Source organism: Haliotis rubra, unplaced genomic scaffold (assembly GCF_003918875.1).
Source record: "Haliotis rubra isolate DU_JTF1 unplaced genomic scaffold, ASM391887v1 Scf1452, whole genome shotgun sequence".
NCBI lineage: Eukaryota > Metazoa > Mollusca > Gastropoda > Lepetellida > Haliotidae > Haliotis > Haliotis rubra.
The window spans coordinates 102916-126374 of NW_025765395.1; the positions used below are offsets into that span (position 1 = coordinate 102916).

General features: G+C 42.0%; 3 protein-coding genes across 6 annotated transcripts; 2 read left to right on the forward strand and 1 right to left on the reverse strand.

Annotated features, from left to right (window-relative positions):
- Positions 1-1867: 1867 nt before the first annotated feature.
- On the forward strand, positions 1868-4810 carry LOC124269527 (von Willebrand factor C domain-containing protein 2-like). Its single transcript, XM_046704557.1, has 2 exons — positions 1868-2199; positions 4643-4810. The coding sequence occupies exons 1-2, from the start codon at positions 1932-1934 to the stop codon at positions 4786-4788; spliced, it is 414 nt and encodes a 137-aa protein (XP_046560513.1). The 5' UTR covers positions 1868-1931; the 3' UTR covers positions 4789-4810.
- Positions 4811-5202: 392 nt separating this feature from the next.
- LOC124269526 (von Willebrand factor C domain-containing protein 2-like) lies at positions 5203-6419 on the reverse strand. Its single transcript, XM_046704556.1, has 2 exons — positions 6115-6419; positions 5203-5484 (listed from the first exon to the last, which is right to left on the reverse strand). The coding sequence occupies exons 1-2, from the start codon at positions 6374-6376 to the stop codon at positions 5318-5320; spliced, it is 429 nt and encodes a 142-aa protein (XP_046560512.1). The 5' UTR covers positions 6377-6419; the 3' UTR covers positions 5203-5317.
- Positions 6420-12832: 6413 nt separating this feature from the next.
- LOC124269533 (von Willebrand factor C domain-containing protein 2-like) lies at positions 12833-22713 on the forward strand. 4 transcript variants are annotated; one of them, XM_046704563.1, is made up of 2 exons: positions 12833-13150; positions 22539-22713. In XM_046704563.1, exons 1-2 carry the CDS (start codon positions 12880-12882, stop codon positions 22673-22675), a joined length of 408 nt encoding a protein of 135 aa, XP_046560519.1. In that variant the 5' UTR covers positions 12833-12879; the 3' UTR covers positions 22676-22713. The 4 variants fall into 4 exon arrangements, with proteins under 4 accessions (XP_046560519.1, XP_046560517.1, XP_046560520.1 ...); XM_046704561.1 differs by lacking the exon at positions 22539-22713 and adding an exon at positions 18113-18290 and having other exon boundaries at positions 12865-13150; XM_046704564.1 differs by lacking the exons at positions 12833-13150; positions 22539-22713 and adding exons at positions 16788-17093; positions 18113-18290.
- Positions 22714-23459: the final 746 nt, after the last annotated feature.

Below are 23459 nucleotides of genomic sequence, written 5' to 3' on the forward strand. Positions count from 1 at the left end.
ACCACCCGCTCCCGTTAGTCTTCTCTTACGACAAGCGGGTTGCTGAAGACCAATTATAACCCGGATCTTAGGCAAGGCTACGAAACGGAATGCCAGTGTATAATCAAACCAAATGGACGCAACCCCAATGCCCATTACAATTAGGAGATAAACATCATGTGTTGGCGAATTTCCGGGTGTTATTGAGTATTTGAAGCACGGGAATTCATTTGGAACCGACGGCGTGAGCCGGAGGTTTCAAATGAAATATTTCCGTGCTTCAAATGTCAATTTCACCAACTATGATGTTTATCGACTGTCATCTAAAAGTAAACCGAAAGGTCCACACACGTGTTTTGTGTCTGCTCTCATTGACATCGAGTACGGGTACAGCAGTGAAATGTCATCAGCCGGCCGTGTCCCATGGTAGCATCTGGAAATGCTCATTTGTGACGTCATTCGGACTTTACGTCACAATATGATCTAAATGACGTCATCACAGCTGACGACGTAACAATACAATGGTGTGAGCGATGTTTGTATGTATTAATACGCAGAGAATTTCCGGGAATCAAATACCATTTGATCACGTTTTTCAACCAATCAGATTAAAGAACACAGTGACTTTTGGTTTACAATATACATTCAACGCCGTTAGTAAGATGAATCGCTGCATTGTCACTGGTCATTTCTTTTACTCACACATATGCCAACGTTTCCCCACGTTTCCTACTGCACAAAACGTTGCATGCTTAAACAAAATGATTTCTATTTTCAGTTTGTTTGTTTGTTTGTTTGTTTGTTTGTTTGTTGAGCGTCACACTGAGCACTATTGTCTCTGTGATGAGTCTTCATTCGTTAATCATATCGAATCCCTTAGTGGGATATACATGTTCGAACATAGAATAACATTTTCGAAAATATCTTATTTTTATACAAAGAAAGATCTCCTTTAAAAATGACAAGACTTTCTTTGGTTCAAAGCATTACATGAGTTTTGGGAGGAAGAAAAAGTTTCCGGGATCTGTGAGACTGTAGGAGTCGCCATTACAATAATGATTCTTGGGATTTGGATTGTCATTACAATCACAATATGTCATGGGTCCTACTGTAAGTCCAAACGTTGAACCTGCGGAACACAACATTTTCAATATTGGTGATGCATTTTTCGTGACAGTCTAAGTGGACCATTAAGCATCAACTGGAATACACTGGTTCTTTGTTAAAGCCATGTACCTCCATTAGTCTAGCGAGGCGCTACTTCCGGTACTAAGCTTGTACCCTGCCCCCTTTGCGCGCCCCAACTTGCGATGTGCGAGACGGAGCCCAGCTTACCTCCAATACCAGATTTCCGGGGACAAGCGTATATTCAAGAACCAGTTATGGTTTCAAATTGCGCGACCGCCAAATATAACTTTATTAGACCGGACCAAGTGTACAACGATGCCTGGCTGTCACAGCTGTTGATAGTCGTAATAGTTGGCTAATTTGGGATGGTTAGATCGGAAATGTGTTATTCCAGCAAGTATTATCGGTTCCTTACTGTCAACTGACAACCACGAGACCATTCGAAAGGTATGAAACGTTGTTTGTCACCGTAAGTACTAAGGTCTCGCGAAGGTCTCGCTATTTAAGCGAGTTCATGTGAGTGGTGACATCAAAATTATAAAGCGTCTAGATCGAGTTATATACTTGTTATATATTCGGATAGTATATAGTTTGGGATTTTAATCGCAAACACATATCAATCAGTTACACTTATCTGTAACTTCAATAGGTGCCACTGGAAATCTGATTGGAAGTGACCAGCCTTAAATGTCACGTGTTCATCAAACATACTTTACATGCCAAATCAGGTGACCTATACCTTGAAATACAGATAACGATTTTCACAACGAAACTACCATTCCAACAGTTGATCGACCTTTCTAGCCTGCTGTCCCAAGACAAAGATGATAGGTATCCTCCTCCTCTGCTTGGTGAGTTCAGCCCTGGCAGCTGTCATCAACACCACTCCAGTCACCCTCACAACGACGCCTAACACATGCGAACGCCATGGCAAATACTACAAGATTGGCGAGCATTTCAAACCAACTCCATGCGAGAGGTGTTTCTGTGGAGCTTCCGGTCGAGCTGCCTGTGTATACGTGGACTGCGTACTTGCTTTGTGTGTAGACGCTGTCAAACAACCAGACCAGTGCTGTTCAACCTGTCCAAATGGTTCGTTAATCTCATCATACCAATGGTTCGTTAATCTCAACATACCAATAGCCTTCGCAAATAGGATTGCATAAGCAAATATGTAGGCAGCGGTATGATTAATGGTATAAGCATGATATGTAAGAGTGAGTGAGTTAGAATCACATATTTCAGACATCCGTGACTAACACAAGCCATACGTGGATAATAGATATTGTTTGATTGTAAAATCGGTCAAGAAATGACAGTAAAACAATTAGAATATCACAGATATACATTTAAAAGTAGCATGTAAGTTATACAGGTAAGGTAATACAGTATAAAACGGGCTATAGATCGCCAACAACTGAAAGTAGATCACCATACTATGCACCATGGGGACTTACAGTACTGTCCATGGACCCTAGCTGGATGTACATCATTCCTTTAGTTGTTGGCAATTATTCAGAAAATTAGCCAAACATTAAAAGCACATAATTTTTTATATTCTACGATTAAAACCACGAAGGATGAAAAATGCTTTGAATGAAATGGGACATACGTATCTTCTCTGGGGAAATAGTTTCCTTTATTTCAACACCATTTGAAGGTGTGGCTATTATCAAATTCAGCTATTTATTCATCCTACCAGGGGCGGTGGGGTAGCCTATTGGTTAACACGTTCGTTCGTCACGCTGAAAATCCGGGTTTGATTCCCCAAAATCCGGGTTCGATTCCCGGGTACAAAGTGTGAACCCCATTTCTGGTGTCTCCCGTCGTGATATTGCTGGAATATTGCTAGAAGCGGCGTAAAACAAAAATCACTCACTCAATCACAAACTCATTCAACCAAATTAACATTCACAAACTAACTGCAATACGTATTATCCAAATTTATCAATTAGAACGATTTCTTTTAAGAAACTAAGATTTAAATGATAACATACCTTAAAAGATCCTTTGAAAGTTGAAACTGTGAAATTGTAATCCCTTGTGATGGAAAATCTAGGACAAGCACGACATGACCGTGACTCTTTCATCACAAGGGACACAAAACTTTCGATGAATGCTTCATCTATCTATTTATATTTGCTGTGGCCAGCATGGGCGGTGGGGTAGCTGTGTGGCTAGAGCGTTCGCTCGTCACACTGAAGACCCGGGTTCGATTCCCCACATGTGTACAAAGTGTGCAGCCCATTTCTGGTGTCTCCCGCCGTGATATTGCTGGAATATTGCTAAAAGCGGCGTAAAACCATACTCACTACTGCGATCAACACGACATCGTCACAGGATGACCCCTGCAAATGTGACAACTCAAACAGGTGTTAACGATAGTTTGCATAAATTTACGTAACTTATTGATACCTGCTTGGGTGTCACCCTTATTTTGCATTAGTTCTCTGATAACATTTATCATCTTATAATCGGTGTACGGCATCAAAAGTGGTGTCACAGCACACTGCCTCAGCAGCAGAATCAGATATTGTGTAACCAACATGTTCCAACATGGCCAGGTAACCAACAGAGGATGATGTCGTATTGGCCAGTAGCAGAGATCATTATAATTCCATTATTTCGAATTAAAATGGATGTTAACATGACATATTACAAAGAGCCTGAAGACAAGAACGTGAGTGTGAAAATATTAGGTGCTGCTTTATGTACATTATTTATATATTCAAGAGGAGTTGTTATAATGGCGTTTGCTCAGGCTGGGAAAAGTTTTTATCTAGTACTCTGGAAGATACCATTAGCACCCATGTAAGCAATTATACAAGTAAAGGTTCACAAAAAATAAACGCAAGCAGAGATGGAAGACACATTGTAACAATAACAGGCCAAATGCGAAAAAATAGCTAGCGCCTAATAATATCGCTGGATATATATGGTGCAACAAAGGCACATGGTAGTAGAAACAACAAAACCCGTTCCCCATCCATAAGAAGTCTCTCCTAAAATCAGAGTCGACTGTGCAATTTTTGTGACTGTATTATGGGTATATATATTGTTTCAAAAGTGTTACAGCTGTTGTCATTATGATTATTATTAGTCTTCCGTCCACATAATACTTGGGACCAGTGAAGTCCATGCTTGTCCATGCTTGTCCATGTTTGTCCATGCTTGTCCATGCTTTCTCCATGCTTTCTCCATTCTTGTCCATGCTTCTCCATGCTTGTCCATGCTTGCCCATGCTTGTCCGTGCTTCTCGTTAAAGGCGACTAACGGCATCGGGTGATCAGGCTCGCTGACCTGGTTCACGCAGGGCATCGTATCTCAATTGCGTAGATGGATGATCATGGTGTTGATCACTGGATTGTCTGGTCCAGACTCGGTTATTTACAGACCGCAGCCATATAGCTGGAATATTGCTGAGTGCGGCGTTAAAAACAATCAATCATCATGGCAGTTCGAATGTTGAGTAAACAATTGTGTAACACTGGGACATTCAAGAAGATGCTTCACTTGTTGATATTTTGACTTCCAGGCTGGAACTGCAAGCACGGTGACGTCATCATCAAGATGGGCGAGGTGTATAACCCTGACCCGACGACCTCGTGTCGATGCAACAACAGTCCTTTCAGCCTGGGAATCGGGATCCATGGCTTGAATGCAGAATGCACTGCCATGTGAATAAAAATACATTTGCATCGCTCTGTTAAAGTATTTTGGAATGAATGATGAGTTTCAATAATCATTCAGCTACCCATGACTGATCAGTTGGGCGTTCGTGCCTACGAATCTCTTTTGCGTGGATCGTTGCGGAGGTGAGGTCAGGTCAGGGCAGGTCAGGTCAGGTCAGGTCAGGGGAGGTCAGGTCGGGCTGATCTGGTCTGGTCTGGTCTGGTCTGGTCTGGTCTGGTCTGGTCTGGTAATAATGATAATAATAGTTCCATATGTATAGCGCTTTTTTACACATCTAAGCACGCTCAAAGCGCTTTCTGGTCTGGTCTCGTCTGGCCTCGTCTTGGCTCGTCTCGTCCAGAGTCGACTGGTCACAGACCTCCGCCATTGAACAAGAATAATGATGAGAGAGAACAAACAATATAGCAGTACGCAGCGAATTATTAAGAATAGAATAGCAAGTAGTTAGTTGATGAAACAGACACTTTGTATTTAATCATCGATATGGTTCGGTTCTAAGACAGTGTGACGAACGTTACTACATGGAGCCAGTGACGCCAGTTGCCTTATGCACACACAATGCTTCGTGTCCATGTGGGCCGAACAGATACGAGAAGTCGGTAGAACAGCTGCACACGGTGTTGGTGTCAGGATGGTACGTATCCCCCGACTTGATGACCACGTCCTTATATTTACAGTTGTTTCCTGAATTAAAATATATGAAGAAATGAATAAATAAAGCCAGTAGCACAAAACAGAGACACTGAACGTTCTACTGTGACGTTTTTCTTCTTTGACGCTGTGCATCGATGCTGTAAACCACTAGCATGCTAGGAGAAAGCTGGAATACCGATAGCGGCATCAAACAAAATTCACTAGTTCACGTGCAGTCAAAGTGCAAATTAAATACGTGTGTCTCGATATGAAAATGGAATTTTAGCAGTTCGTGTTTCATTGAATAGTGAATACTGCTAGCAATAGGGGGATATCCAGTCTTGCGTCACACATACTAAACATAACATTTCACATGTATCAAACACACTTACTGGACACCGGCACGTAAATTGTACTGAACGATGGCACGTGACACGTGCTGAACGATTGCACGTCACACGTATTGAACAATGACTTGTCGCACATATTGAACAACAGCACGTCACACGTACTGAACAATGAGTCGTCACATGTACTGTACAATAACACGTCACACATACTGAACAATGACACAGTACACGTACTGTATAATAACAGGTCACACGTACTGAGCAATGACACATCACACGTACTACTGAACAATGACACGTCACACATACCGAACAATGCCACATCACTCACCATCTGGACAAGTCCCACAGCAATGGTTTGGTTTCTGTACAGGGTTGACGCACATCGGAGGAGCACAGTCAATCGCCATGCACATCATCCTGCCTTGACTACACGTGCAGGGGGAACATGGGTTCTTATTTACGCGTTCCCCTTCCTTGTAGGTGACCCCGTTGACTACACATCCATTCTCATGGCTGATCACTGCACCCTCTATTATAAGGGAGAAAAGCCCCAAAAGAAGGGTACAGGCAGCTAACCTAATTGCCATCATAGAGTCAGTCAACAGCAAATGTGTCTTCTTCTACTCGGACTGATAGCCTATATAGGAAGGAATCTCAAATCTCTTATCAGGAATTGATCAGGTGACTGTGTGACACAAGTAATGGGCTTCACACACTGTACCGATGTAGGGAATCGAACCTGGGTTTTCGGCGTGACGAGCGCACGCTTTAACCACTAGGCGTCTCCACCGCCCGCATGATTTCGAGGGCAGAACCCATTTCTGATGTATCCACTGACAACAGAGTAAGTGTTCGGACAGATTAGTTTGTTTGTTTGTTTGTTTGTTGTTTAACGCCGCCTCAGCAACATCACACTATATGGAGTCTGTAAATATTCGAGCGTGGACCAAACAATCCAGTGATGACATCATGAGCATCTATTTACGCAATAGGGATACGATGGTATACATCAACCTTTGGAGTGCGCCTGGCTACCCGATCCTGTTAATCGTTTTTTACGACAAGCATAAGTATGTGTTAATAAGATTTGGAAGGAGTGAGTGAGTGAGTGAGTGAGTTTGATTTACGCTGCTTTTAGCAATATTCCAGCAATATCACGGCGGGGGACACCAGAAATGGGCTTCACACATTGTACCCATGTGGGGAATCGAACCCGGGTCTTCGGCGTGACGAGCGAACGCTTTAACCACTAGGCTACCCAACCGCCCCCTGGAAGTAGTGACATTAATACCGTGAAGAATCTTGCAACATCAAGGAGAAGTCGTATGCTCGATGCCGTAGTAGTCTTCTCCACAAACGTGCATGTAATGCAAATATCTCAATGCATTTTACACATTTAAAGCGAAAACAATATTCTACGATAGTACTTTTCGTACAGATGGAAAACAACATTATCTGGAGATCAAGCAGATAATAACCTTTCATCAGCATTAGAGTGAATTTAGTTTTACGCCGCTTGTAGCAATATTCCAGCAATATCACGGCTGAGGACACCAGATATGGGCTTCACATATTGTAGCCATGTGGGGAATCGAACCCGGGTCTTTGGCGTGACGAGCGAACGCTTGAAACACTAGGCTTCCCCGCCGCCCCATCAGCATCAGTATGGAAAGGGGTTCGAGGGAATATTATTAGATGACCACATGGTATTGAGGTCGATATTGTCTCTCGTCTAACAGCTCAGATCTGGAAAAATAGTTTTCAAAGGATAAAAAAGCCCATAACAATCTTAAATTCAGGCCTAGAGCTGAAGCAATCTAGACTTGCTAAATCATTCTAGACTTAAATAAGACTCCAATTAAATATGTTTTCAAGGGTGGAGACACAGGCTAAGGTTTCACCTGATTCATTTTATCTGATCTTCTAAAGGTCGCCAAGCTAATCATCAGATAGGTCTATAGATAAGAAACACTACTATAAAGTTAACGTCTCAATATTCCGGGTCACTTCTGCCGCAATGATCGGAACACTCGTGTCATCTGCCATATTCCTGGCGCTCGTCGTTTGCTCCGAGTCTGCATCACTTCCGGTGCTTACAGCTGCAGCTGACGAATGCGTGTATCAAAATAAGACTTACCAGATTGGTGTAAGAACCGGGAGCGCGTGCATGCCCTGCACGTGCATGCAGGGTGGTCGGATGTCTTGTCTGGCTATCGACTGCTTCTTCCCTTCACTCTGCGTCGACCCTGTTCGGAAACCGGGACAGTGCTGTCAGACTTGTCCAAACGGTATTTATTCACATATATTTACCTATTACATGTTCTATTTCATTTTCTATCATACTCTATAGATTTAAATGTGAGGTGTAAAGCTGTGATGATTATAATGACCGATGATTAACTAAGTTACATTACTGTCTGTTTTGAGCGGGCATGGAGAGATACCAAGACACAATAGTGGGCATCCCTCGATTGTATTTTCACTTTGGCGGCAGAACCACATGCCGACATGTACACACAGTGCGCATGCGTTGTTCCGAAAACATGTACAGGTTCAATCTTACGAAGTGTTTTATTTAATTATGTGTTGAAAAATGTTAATGTCTTGTTGGACACTGTTTCTACATACTTTCTAGGAACATGACTTTGATGTGTCAAAGCAGTGCAACATATTGTCGTACTTAGGGTTGGTTCTCACATGCAATATGAAGCAACGACTTGGAACATGCCATAGGTCCTGTGTAAGTCTTGCGAGGCGCTACTTCCGGCACTAAACTGGTACCCGGCTCCCTTTGTGCGCACCAATTTGCGATATGCGAGGCGGGGCCCAGTTTACTTCCGGTACCAGATTTCCGGGGACAGGCGTATATTCAAGAACCAGTTCTGGTTCCAAATTGCGCAAACGCCAAATATGACTTTACTAGACTGGACCAAGTGTACAACCATGCTTGGCCGTCACAGTTGTTGACAGTCGTAATAGTTGGCTGATGTGGGAATGGTTAGATCAGAAATGTGTTATTCCTGCATGGATTATCGGGTTTTTACTGTCACCTGACAACCAGGAGACCATTCGAAAAGGTATGAAACGTTGTTTGTCACCGGAAGTACGACGTGCCGTAACTCGCTTATATCTCTCTATTGGGTGATTTGTACTCCAGTACCACAGTCTAAGTAAACTTAGGCTCAGTATTATTCGTTACACTGCTATACTGAGTCTAACAAACCCTAGTAGAAGGTCGCGTCAGCTTACCTTTTGGACTGACCAATCAGAACACAGCTTACCAAATCGCGAACGTTAACATTCGCACATACCGTTTGAACCTTTACTTCCAAAACTAGACCGATTCCGAATGTTATTTTCCACACGATCGCTTCCGAGTGATACACATGGAGGACGCAATGAGTAAACAGTCACTGATCATAGCGTTTTTGTCAGTATTCAAGGATGTCATCTTGCGGAAATATAAGCTAATAGTAACCATGTTATTAGAAACCCCTAAGAGTATATATATATATATATACTGCAGGTCAAATATCTGTGTTTTATGCGGATTTTCGTTTGTTGATAGATCAGTGTCAGCGACCAGGGAAGAGAAAATCAAAAAAACCGTTCTGTAGGTCCCGCCGAACTCTAATAAGTAGTCATTGTCTGATTGGTTAAAGAATAATACTGAGCCTAAGTTTACTTAGACTGTCCAGTACCACCAAGTCGAACTGCTAGATGCAACTCAATAGAAGACGACAAGACTGTAATTTTGATCAGAATAGTTACTCCTCAGGATTTGTTTCTGATGTTGGGATTACAGGACTCTCTTCGCTTTGAATAGTTAATGTCAGATAAGATCATCAATTATCTGAAAAGTTAAGTTATTTGTCAGCTCCTTGTGCCAAGAAAGTATTGGGTCAGTATTGTTTATTGCCATGTATTATACTTGATGCTAGTTCTGATCTCATACCAGTAAACTAGAATCAACACATTGTATCTTTTAAAACTCATGAAACAAATGATACTGGCGACACATATCCTCCATAAATAGACCCGTGAAATTCCTGGTTAGAATTGGTCATCAGTAACCCATGCTTGTCATAATAGGCGACTAATGGAATCGGGTGGTCAGGCCCGCTGACTTGGTTGACACATGTCATCGTATCCCAGGTGCGTAGATCGATGCTCATGATGTTGATCTCTGGATTGTCTGGTTCAGCCTCGTTTATTTAAATCCCACCGTCATATAGCTTGAATATTGCTGAGTGCGGTGTTGAACAACCAAATCTCCATAAGGGGTTATAGCTGGAACGGCCCCACGTCGAAACGGCCCCAAATGTTTTGGCTGAAATGGCCTCATGACTAAACGGCCCCATGTTTGCCAAAATGGCCCCAAAATAATCCGTTTTATTTCAATGTGTGTCCTTAGTCATAAATGATAGATCAAAACGCATATTTTTCAATTACTTATTACATTAATTAGCTTTGACATTTTCATCATGATTTTATTCTGTTTAAATGGCCATGAGGCCAATAATACATGTAGAAGATATGAATCAAACGAACTGAATAATGTACAGAACGTCTAACAATATTCACTAGAATTTAAGTTTGACAAATAAAACATAAGGTTTCAGAATCAGAATTCAAATTGTTAAAAATACATCCATACCATAAAGTCACACATACAGTCATTAAAACAACATTGAAGTAGCAGCTGTTCTGTCGTGTGAATCCTGACAGAGCTGAATGTTTTGACAAACATTAGCAATAGTACATAAATGAATATGATAAAATATAGTCTATGAACTCAAGACTATGGCATAGTGTTCTCTGTGTCAATGATATACAGTATTTATTGATGGGGATAGATGGTTACTGTACATTCACAATGACACAACGCTGTGCGGTTTGCAATAAGACTGTCCGGAAAAAAACCAGCACGCCATTAGCTGTGATGGTTGTCAAACCTGGACACACCGTCTTTGCGGCACAGGGATTTCAGCACTCAGATACAAGGAAATATGCAGAAGCAAAGAAGATATTCCCTTCACATGTGAACCATGTTCCCATTATGTAACTTCAGATTACACTAAAATTTAAAACAAATACATTGTCAAGCACGTTAATGGTACTGCTGTGTGTGCCGCAAGGAGTGTATTGTTTGGACTTTGTTCTGTTTTCAATATATGTTACATGTCAATATAAATGCTCAAATATATTTCACGTCGTTTTTGCAATTGTACGGGGTCATTTCAAGCAATCTCTGGCTTTTTTGCACTTAGCAACATCGGGGCCGTTTTGCACTGGGGCCGTTTTAGCCGAGCAAAATTGGGGCCGTTTTGCCATGGGGCCGTTTTAACCTGATCCCCCATGAATGAAGTTGACTTGTAGATATTCGGAATCCAAGTATTTCACTATTGGTACAGTAATCACGTCTACTCTGGCTATTATACATGGATTGAAGCCACAGACAGCAAGCGCCGATGTGAACAGCTTATCCGAAACAATGTTACAGAAAGAGTTAGATTTGACGGTGGTTGTGGTGGGGTCATGGTGTGACATTATTCTTCGTCCTCGATCCAAATTAATCCTTTGTTCCAATATCATACAATTCTTATTCCACTACTCTAGTGAAATGGTCACTACGAGTTCATACTTGTTCCAACATATCCGTTTCCACACTGTCAGGTCACAAGTTGACCTTTCTCATCAACATCACAATCTAAAACGATATATATAGGTGAAAGAGTGGCCACGCACAGAGTGGGTTTACTGCCATTTCTATTTATATAGACATGGAAAAGTTATGTTTGGCCAACATAGTCTATATCACGGACGGTCTTATCATTAACATCTGGACCATGGTACCAAGCATACAGTGGTTTACCAGGGATTGGCAAAGAACGATCACTTTTATCAGACATTCCTCTCGTGAGATTTTTGACATAACGTATTTTCACCACCTTCCTGTTTCATGGAATTATTTCAAATACCGCTAAAAACTTCACAAGCTCAAGAAAGCCCAGCCAGAAATTCAGAAACATAGTTAAACAAACACATTTGACACCTTTCATTAGGCCAATGTTTTATAGGTCCACGAACAATATTGCCCAAAACAAAGTAAAAAGGTTAAGAGCTTAGGACTCCTGAACTGACACCATGACAACAAACAAGGTAATGTTAATGTCATCATCCCAGTGCTCCTCAATTTCAAAACAATAAGTCCTCATCATATGCTTATAAGGGACCGTTCATAATATATGTACATGCTTCGCTATGTAAATCATCATCACCCTACCTAGCCATAAATTATGGACGGTCCTTAAGTGTGATGGTATATCTCTGAAGCTCCATGAGATTCAGGATGATATGCATAAGAGTTACCTGATTTAACCGATGAATCGCCTGTTTGACTTCAAACTGGAGACATGATCTGACTGAATAGTCCTAGACAAACCAAACAAATGAAGACGTTCACCAAAACCTTGATAATTTTCCGGTAAGGAGTAGCCTCAGGGAGCCTTGTGGCAGCACACATGATAGTAAGCATGTACAGATTAGCTGACCATCAATGATGATCCTACTGTAGAGTTCTACAAAGCTGGAACGGTTTTCAAAGTAGCGAATGTTTTATTGGGTTTACATGTCAGGTTTTGCAACAATTAGCTAAATCATGTCGCATGTAAGGCCAACAGAAAGGCCACACAATCTTGTCAGAAGTGACACAAATCAAAGGTGCCAAACTCAAACATGTTTTCAAATCAGTTTCGAAATACAATCCGATGAAAAGCTCTCCATCAATTATAAGCATGTAGATCTGGCGGATTTATGTTGTTCACCTCTTTCCTTTAATATATTTCTAAGAACCCGTCAGTGACCATATATACCTCAGTGCTATTTAATTAGCGTCACAAGCCCCTGTGTGTGGGATTCTCTGCAGGTAGGTGTTACTCAAGCGTAGGCGACGTGGTCGTTCTTTCAGTACTATGGTGGTTTCACCAAATTCAGATTATCTGACCTAAAACTATGAACACGAAATTCCTATAGATAAGACGACCTACTATAAATGTAACGTCCTAACATTATTGCTCACATCTCGTTCAGAATGATCGGAACAGTCGTGTCGTCTGCCATATTCCTGGCTCTTGTTGTTCACTCCGAGTCTGCATCACTTCCGGTGGTTGCAGCTGCAGTTGACAAATGCGAGTATCAAAACAAGACTTACATGGTTGGTGAAAAGACAGACAGTGCGTGCATGCCCTGTGAGTGCACCCAAAGTGGCCGTATGGCTTGTATGGTGATTGACTGCTTCTTCCCGTCTTTCTGTGTCGACCCTGTTCGGAAACCGGGACAGTGCTGTTCATCTTGTCCAAACGGTATTTAGGCAGATATTTTTGTTCAATTGACATGTCAGACTTTGACGTGTAAAACTGTGACAAAAATTACCGATATTATGATTTGATATAGCAGGGATAATTTGTATACCCTTAAAAATAATGTCCCTGACGTAACCATTTCAAATCATTCCATACAATTCCACAAAGACATTCAACCCAAACCATCGTTATCCTTATCTGAAATTGTATCTTAATATAATAACAAGCTCTTAGTAAGAAGAGGGGCGGTGGGGTAGTCTAGTGGTTAAAGCGTTGGCTCGTCACGCCGAAGACCCGGGTTCGAATCCCCACATGAGTGCAATTTGTGAAGCCCATTTCTGGTGTCCCCCCCGCCGTGATGTTGCTGGAATACTGCTAAAAGCGGTGTAAACGAAATTCAGTCAGTCAGTCAGTCTTAGTTAGAAGAACCATATAAGCACGTGTTACTGGTAGTGGGGAGTTATTTTAAAACACCTGGTTCAGAAGCCAAACATTAAAAGCGTTAACTGCTGTGCTTTAATTGTTGTTACGAAATGTAGTAGTTCGGCTTTGGGGTTGCTGTTTCCATAAACTGCCACCTTTCTCACGAAAGATTGTATATTGATTTTCAAGAACAAGACTTAGTTGAGTCCCAGCATGATGCACTTTTGTTTTCTTTCTTTTTTTTATTTGCATGATACACTTTGCTCTAACGACTTGCAGCATGTAAGAACCAGAGTCACGTGAAAGATCTTGCAACGGACTTCCCCCTCCAACCGATTGATTTTGCAACAAACGTCAGTTTCAGGACCACCATCTTGTAGCTTTATTGCCTTTGTACAATAGATGTTTAATGCAGTAGGGTCTAAGTGTGTTAAATCAAATGCTTATCCGAGAGTTTTAGTTTAACTGCTTATCAGAGTGTGTATGTTTAAAGGTAAAATCTGAGCTATCGTATGTATATTTATTTAAAGAAATACTTCATAACTCTGGCTAGTCATTTGGGTTGGAAGACTTCCCAAGAGGAGGTTGCCTATTTAGATGTCAATATATAAACTTAATATTCCTTTTACTCTCTGGGACAAAGCATGAACTTGACTTCGTAAAGATGCGTTGGTGCCCTGACAGAAGTTCAATGAACGTCGATTCTCTCTATCTGTCCACAAGCTGGTTATGTAACAGGCGCTTTCACGTCGTGACATCGTATACCAGATTTCATACCCTCAGTGTATTTAGAACTGACCAGCTTTCTTGTGTTGCAATTTGTGTATATTCGCCTGTTGTAATACTGCTGGAGTTCAACGTACCAGTGCTTACCTAAAAGTGTCAACGATTTAGCTTGAAGTTCATATTGTTACGTTCACATGTGCATACTCATACGCAGTAAAAAGTTCCTTTGTTCAATTACAAGATTCTTTAAAGGTTAGGCGACGCAATCGTTTGTTAAGTACCATAATGGTTTCACCGAATTCAGATTATCTGACCACAATATGGGAACAAGAAATTCCTATAGATAAGACGACCTATTATATACTAAGCAGCAAAAGAAACGTCAGTTTGGAGTTTTCCTTCGCAGAAACGGATAACTGTAAACTTGCAAACTCATTTAATATTTTGATTGTATATTTTTTGACAACATCTCCAACTTTACCTGAGCAAAGACATTCCTTCCCAAACTCAGAATGGAACCCAGGAAATGGTCTCAAAAACGCAACCTGATCTCGGAGATGGTACGGTGTTCTCCATGTTTTCCCTGCAACTCATGCTGCATGTGCTGTTCACAAGTACCAGCCCTATAAAATGCACCCCCAAACCTGGTTGAAACATTCACATTACAACGTCAGCAGGATGCTCCTTCTCATGGCAGCTCAGAGGAACCAGGCGCAAGGAAGACTTGAAACTGGCCACACAGCACAAAAGCCGTTGCCAGTCACTTCCAGGTCAACGTTCGTACCATCTACGGGCTGCAGTAACGTTTCCGGACCACCAACACCACAAATGATCGCCCCCGTACTGGCAGACCAAGGGTCACCACAAGACGTTAAGACAGCCCTGTTGTGCGACAGCATGTACAGAATCCCTTCATGCAGGCATCCGAAACAGCACGCCAGACAGTGGGAACACACGGAAGACCAATCAGTACTGATACAGTACGCCGACGTCTTAACAGCGGGAACCTCCATTGCCGTAGACCTTACTGTGGACCTATCCTCACCACTCGTCATCGGCGTGAACGTCTACAGTTTGCCCTACAACACCAAAACTGGCGATACAGGCAATGGAGAACTGTTTTTGTTCACAGATGAGAGTCGGTACTGCGTATCAACTGCACATGGCAGAACACGAACATGGCGACGACGTGGCCAGCGTTACTCAGACCAATGTGGTATGGAAAGAGACTCATGGAGAGGTGCAAGCATCATGGTATTGGGTGGAATAGGCCTGAACCAGAGAGTGGGTCCTGTGGTGTTCCAGAACCTTGGTCCAGGGAGAGGAGGCAACATCACAGCGGTCCGCTACATCGACCAAGCCCTAATACCCAACGTCATACCACATTTCGCACGTCACCGGAACAACATTTTCCAGCATGATAACGCCCGGACCCATACTACCAGAGCTACACGGGACTTCCTACAGCAGAACGGTGTCAACATTATGCAGTGGCCAGCCCTTAGTCCTGATTTAAACCCAGTTGACCATCTTTGGGATGAAATTCAGGGGAGACTGAATAATGTCATATCAAGGCCGATTTATTGCGCCAGGCCTTTCTCAGGATTGGTTCCAGGTGCCAATGGCCTTCACCAATCGGTCAATTGGTGCACTCCATGCATAGACGCCTATCTAATTTTGAATTCGTACTGACGTTTGTGTTTTGCTGCTGAGTATAGATGTAACGTCTCGCTCACTTCTCCCTCACAATGGTCGGCACATTCGTATTCCTAGCTCTACACCGAATCTGCATCACTTCCCGTTATTGCAGCTGCAGCTGCAGTTGCCACACACATGCAAGGAAAAGCCACTTGCTTGATATCGGGGTTGCAATAAAGAAGTTGACTATCCCAAGAACTTTTCCTTCATCTTTACAACTTCTAAAATGCCTCTCAAAGAAAGGAAAAGCCAATTGTCAACCTGCGAAAACACTCGAACATTAAGCACATGTGTATTACATCGGTCATCAATACTTGTCATTGATACATTATATACGGAAATGACCTTCAATTATTGAAACTTTTTAAGACTATGCTTGGGCTTTGAATGTTGTAATCTTGATTCAGCAACTTCTGAACTGGCGTTGTAGCGTGGTAGCGTGTTCTGTCTAAATGGTTGTACCCATCACAAACCGATGTACCCATCACAAACCGACGCAAAGGCTCTTCAATACTGTAACTGTCATCCACTGAAAATATAGAATATGTATTCTGGCTGTTTAATCCTTCATACATATGGTATGGAAAGTTAAAAGGAAAACTGCAAAGAGATGAGATGAGATCCAATGATCGCTTGATATATTTTCAAATATAAAATTATCATTTAATAAAAGTTGATATGATGTAATGTTGAGCACGGTGCACATAAAACGACAGCAGTGAATGGTGAACACCTTCAAGCCACATGTCACTTCAGACCGTTTCTTTATCTTATCTGCGTTAATTTAGGCTACGTCGCCAATCCTTTTCTCCCTGGCTGTTAGTCAGGCAACAGATTTCAGCCATGTTGTTTTTTCTATCCATCTGCTTCCTTCCACTGTTGACCAGTGAAGCTGCTTCCATTGCAACCAATAACGATCTTTGCGTCATTGGTAACAAAACGTATCATGCGGGCGAGACCATTAGCAATAACCCCTGCCGGCCGTGCAGGTGTGGAGGGGGAAATGCCATCTCTTGTATGATAGTAGACTGTGCCATGGTCATGTGTGTGGATCCCACCAGGAAGGATGGCCAGTGTTGCCAGTATTGTCCTAATGGTAAGAAATATAGAGTGTGTTCGTCAAGGACCTGTTTTCCATCATGTGTTCTTTGTGACATTACCAAAGAACATGATTGATTGCCATACTCCTGTCCGTGGGTTAAATCGAAGTGACAATCTCTAGATCCTGCTTGACTTCATCAATGAGCTGTGATGCAAGAGTGTATTACAAATAGTGTTGAATACTGAATCCTGATTATACTGTATGTGGCCTCAAATGACACAAAAACATTGGTATCAAGATTATTTCGGTGATTATTTGAACTTCTCACACATGGGGCATAATTCAGATGCACCTCAACCACATAGAATTGTACTAACAAACCCTCAACAAAACCTTTTATCAGTTTTGTAAATCTGATTTTTAAACAACCACAATGTTTATTAAATAACCCTTCACCAATGAAAGCTTTAAACATATTTTTGGAGTTTAGAAGTTTATACTTTTTATTCGCATAATTTTATAATTACATAAAACACCTTCACCTGATAACAATAAAATCTGATATGTCTCAATTGACATCATTTCCTGCTACACTTTTAAAGATGTTTAAAAAACGTTGAATTCAAAATTACCCAACATGGCGGCGATCTGTAAACAATCGAATCTGGACTATACGATACAGTGATCGATAGCATGAACACAAATCTATGTAACAGGGATATGCTGACATGTGCCAACGAAGTCAGTGAGCCTGACCACCCGAACCCTTTTACGGAAAAGCATCGGTTGCTGAAGGTTGTAGTTCGTTATAACAGTAGCTCCATATATAATAGTTACAGCAAGTGACCTTGTCCACAAGATAGTTTGCTATATCCGTCAATTTACAGTTCACAGTTTATATAACAGTTACGCGACGCCATTTGAGACATCAGTGCCCAAACAGGGTTTTGTCATTCTCAACACAAAAGTAAACCTCGTCAACCTATCCTACCCCAAAACGGTAGGGCCTATTCCATGGTCTTGACCATGCATGTAGAGTCCAGAAAACCAATAATTATATGTCTGTGTTGCAGGAAGGAACTGCAAGTACAACGATCACGTCATCAAAGAGGGAGAGGTCTACAAACCCGACGCCAACACCGAGTGTAAATGCAACACGCAACTATTCGGTCCCGACGCCCTGAAGGCACTGTGTGTCAAGTCGGCCTAGTCTGTCTCAAATACCTCAGAAATGAATCTTCTAAACTATAAGCGAGTTGTCATTTCACATAATCAGTCATAATAATGTGTCTTCAGTATAGCAGTATTCCAGCTATATGACGGCTGGCTGAATATAAAAGAGGGTGGACCAGTCAATCCTGGGATATACACTTATGGGGTACCCTAGTGACTAAAGCCGATTACCCGAGTTTGATTCCCCACATGGGTACAATGTGCGAGGTCCATTCCAGGTGTCCCCTACAGTGATGTTGCTAGAATACTTCTATAAGAGGTGTAACGCCTGCTTCACTCACTCCTTTATGTTATTAAAACGTTCATTCATGGGAGCAGTATATGATATGAAAATACCAAACACAAAGCGACAAAAATATCGGGAACCGAGGGAGTATTCTGGCTATAAGACGGAGTTAGTGAGTGAGTTTGACGCCGCCTTGAACAGTATTCCAGTGACATCCCAGCGAGGTGAGATGAGGCAGGCCTCAGACGTTTATCACCTGGTGAACTACACTCTTGGAAAGATTTAGTCAAGTATATCACAAGGGGACTCTAATAATTGAATGGACGACTCTTATATCACGTACAATGATACATAATGTCCTATAGGTATATACTGCCCTGTTGCTTGAACTGAAATTCTTGCGATCCTGAAACTGTCGGTAAGGTTACTTGGCATAATTAGCAGCCACCTTTCCCGACTCTTCGTCCAACTGAAATGGTTAGATATACTTCACACTAGATACTTACAATATTATGGTGAGATAAAGTGAGGTGAAATTGGGTTTAACGTCACGCTGGAGAATATTTCGCTCATATGACGACGTGCATGCATGTGTATGTGTACGTGTGGCTGCTTGTACTAGCCCAGACTGAAGCTGGTTTTGTAGTGCTAGCCCACTGAGATACCATGCCGCAGTGAAGCATGAATACCCCACTCAGACACATTATACTGACTCCCAGCCGACCAGTCCTTGTTGTACCCATTAATGCCGAGCGCCAGGCAGGGACCAACACGTACTATATTTTAACGTCTTTTGGTATGACGCGGTCGGGGATCGAACCCGCGACCTTCCGCTCTCCGGACAATATCATGGAAATATCTAGGAAGAATGCAAATCATGTGTGCATTCAAAACGGATCACACTCAACAACACCTGCTTAGCTTGGTTCGTTATTTGTTAGAATCGTTAATATAGGATATTTCTATAGCGCACATATCCAAGCAACTAGTGCTTGCTCAAGGCGCTGGTATTTTTTCCGTCGCTCACTGAATCTCAATCTCAACGGCACATAATATTATCAATCTCAACGGCACATAATATTATCAATCTCAACTCCCTTGGGAGTATACAACTCTTGCAGCCACTAGGCGCACCGAGTTATTGTGGCTTTCCCATCCTAACGAGGTACCCATTCACAGCTGGGTGGACTGGGACACATAGTCACAGTACTTTGTCCAAGTTCACTGCAGGTTGCTGTACCCGCAACTAGGTGTTTGCACGTATTCATGTGGCCACCATCTGGTCATCTACCAACGGATTCGTGGGTTCTTTTAAGTGCACAGGGTTGTGTACTGCACACTAGGGGTTGTGACAACACTGAAAGAGTCTGCACACAAAGTTGACCTTCAGGTTTTTACACCCGGTCACAGGTGGGCTCGATCCCGACACGTCAACCTCTCTGGATCACTAGCCTGGCGCCTTAGACAGCTCGCCCACCGCGCCCCCTGTTACATAGCTAGCAAATTCGTAGCAATGCTTCAAAAGTCACATTTCCCATCAGCAACACATTCTAATACGACGAGTAAAAGCAAAACAGTTGCAATACACAGTGGGGAAGCTGTCATTTATTTCACGACACTTTCTAATGTACATATTAACATTGTGTTTCTCCAACATAGTCTGTATCACCGACGTTCTTATCAATAACTTGTGGACCATGGTACCTAGGATACAGTGGCTGACCATGGATTGGCACTAACACTTTTTCACCAGGACAAACATTTCTCTCTTGAGACTCTCTTGTGATAATGTATTTTCATCACCATCCCTTTTCCTGGGACACTTTCAACTACGCCTAATAGACTTTACAACCTTCAGGAAGCCAGCCCAAAATGGTTAAACATTGTAAATAAAACCATGAAGCCAATGTTTTAAGGTACACGAAAAAGCTAAGTTATAAGAATTATAAGCATTCCTGGACTGACTCCTTGAAAGCTGACTCCCTCAAGGGAATGCCTTCATCCCAGTCCTTCTCAGATTGAAAAGCTATGTCTTATCATATTCGTAGACGTGTTGAGCTCCCTCAGATTCAGGATGATATGCAGTAGACTTAACCTAAGTTATGGCTTACTGATGCATATCCTGCTGTAATACATCTGACAAGAAATTGGAGTCTTGATCTGAACGACTAGTCCAAGGCAAACCAAACAAAGTGAAGAACTTCACCAAAGCCTTGATAATGACCTAACCTGTAATTTTGGATAAAAGGGTAGTCTCTGAGAACCTTAGGATAGGAAGCATGTACTGATTACCTGACCACCATTGATGTCCCTGCTGAAGGGTTCGGCAAAAGCTGGAACTGTTTTCAAAGTAGCGGCTGTTTTATTGGGTTTACCAACCATCTGACATACATGTCGGGTTTTGCACAAAATAGCTAAATAATGTCGCAGATTAGGCCAACAGAAATGTAGCAAAATTTGTCAGAAGTGACAATAATGAAAGGTGACTCAGATGAAAAAATCGTAAAACATGATTTGAAATCAGTTTTGAAATGCAATCTGATGAAAAGCTCTCATGCATTATCAGCAGGTAGATCTGGCGGATTTATGCTGTTGGTTGCCTTTATTATCTCTCTAAGAACCCGCCAGTGACCATATATACCTCAGTGCAAGTTTATTAGCGTTACATGCCCCTGCGTGTGGGATTCTCGTGAGGTGAGGTGTAACTCCAGCAAAGGCGACGTGATCGTTCTTTCAGTACCATTGTGGTTTCACCGAATTCAGATTATCTGACCAAACAAATTGAAACAAAAAAGTCTTGCAGATAAGCCAACCTACTATAAATGTAGCGTCTCAACATTATCGCTCACATCTCGTTCAGAATGATCGGAACAGTCGTGTCGTCTGCCATATTCCTGGCTCTTGTTGTCTACTCCGAGTCTGCATCACTTCCGGTGGTTGCAGCTGCAGCTGGCCAATGCGTGTATCAAAACAAGACTTACATGGTTGGTGAAAAGACAGACAGTGCGTGCATGCCCTGTGAGTGCACCCAAAGTGGCCGTATGGCTTGCCTGGTGATTGACTGTTTCTTCCCTTTTCCTTGTGTCGACGCCGTTCAGAAACCGGGGCAGTGCTGTTTGTCTTGTCCAAACGGTATTTATGCATATATTTCTGTTCAAGTATCATGTTTAAGTTTACAGACTTGAAGGTGATGTGTAAAAACCTGTATTATTATTAAAGCTAGTGCTGATAAATATTTGATAATCTTAAAATTAGTTTGGCTCTCATTTGAGTCACCTCATGGTTCTTCAATCACATACCCGGACCTAACGTATTGACACCCAAGTTGTTCATATTCTGACCATGTACTTCTTCGCATACGCCTTTAATCTGGAGTTATCTCCCCTCCGATAACTTGAAATGAAAAACAATATGTGTTTTAGTCACTTACTGGAACATGACACGCGTAAACCTTACCACAAGTCATTCCACACAATTTTTAAAAAGACACTCCAGACAATCAATCGCTATCTGTGTGTTGTCAGCTGAAAATATGTCTTCCAATATTCGACAGCTGTTAAGTTGAAATATCATACACATGTATATGTTTTGATGTGTTCCTTTTACTGAGGATTTATTTTAAAGTGACTGGTCCATGAGTCCACCTTCCAAACAATTAACTGCTGTTATGTACTTCAATGTTATTGAGAAATAGAAAATAACATTTTTGGTCACTGTAGCCCTACAGTTTGAGATAAATGATTACTCTGACATAAAAAGTGTGATGTGTGTGAGTGGTATTTGCGTCATCCACAACTCAAATTGTGGTAACACCAGATGAACACGGATTGGAGAGTGTATTCTGCCTGGTGTACGGAACTTTGCCCACAATGAACTTGGAACAATTACGTGAAATAACAGGGTTATTTTTCATTCTCAACCTTAAACCTCGTCAACCCATTCTACCTCAAAACGGTATGGTCTTGCGATTATTCCATGGACATGGCCATGGCCATGCATGTAGAGTCCAGAAAACCAATCTGTCTGTGTTGATGTTGCAGGAAGGAACTGCAAGTACGGCGATCACATCATCAAGGAGGGAGAGGTGTACAAACCTGACGCAAACACCGAGTGTAAATGCAACAAGCAACTATTCGGTCCCGACGCCCTGAAGGCTGTGTGTACCAAGTCGGCCTAGTCTGTCTCTAATACCAAAGGAATAAATCTTCTAACCTATAAGCGAGTTGTCATCTCGGATAATCAGTCATAACAATGTGCCTCCAGTATAGCAGTATCCCAGCTATATGGCGGCGATCTGTAAATGAAAAAGAGGCTGGACCAGACAATCCTGTGATATACATTTGGTATGTACCAGAGTGATTAAAGCGTTCGTTCGTCGAACGCCGAATACCCGAGTTCGACTGCCCACATGTGTGTCCCCTGCTGTAATATTGCTCGAATGTTGCACAAAGCGACATACAATCTGCTTCACTCACCCCTTTATATTACTAAACATTCATTCACACCCGACAATGTGGCATCAGTATGATACGACAATACCAAACACAAAGCGCAATGGATATTTTGTCCAAACAAGGAATATCGGGAATATATATGGCAGTAATACTGAGTTAGTGAGTGAGTTTGACGCCGCCTGGTGAGGTGACCAGCGAGGTGAGATGATGCATGTCTCAGATGTTTATCACCTGGTGAACTACACTCTTGAAACGATTTAGTCAAGTATCTCACAAGACGCTCGGTGTCAGTTAACCCCTGTGTTTGTTTCACGCGGGCAGTACTTGCCGCTTCTAGCATAAATAGTGGCTATTCTAGTCTAAGTGCCTAATGCATGTATGAGACAAAATATTATTGATGTCCATTTCAACGTTTCTGCCCTTTTCCTTGCCCTTTCGTCATTTGAATTGCCCCTGACGAAGATGCAAGGAAAAGCATAGATACGTTGTGTATAGAATATTGTAAAC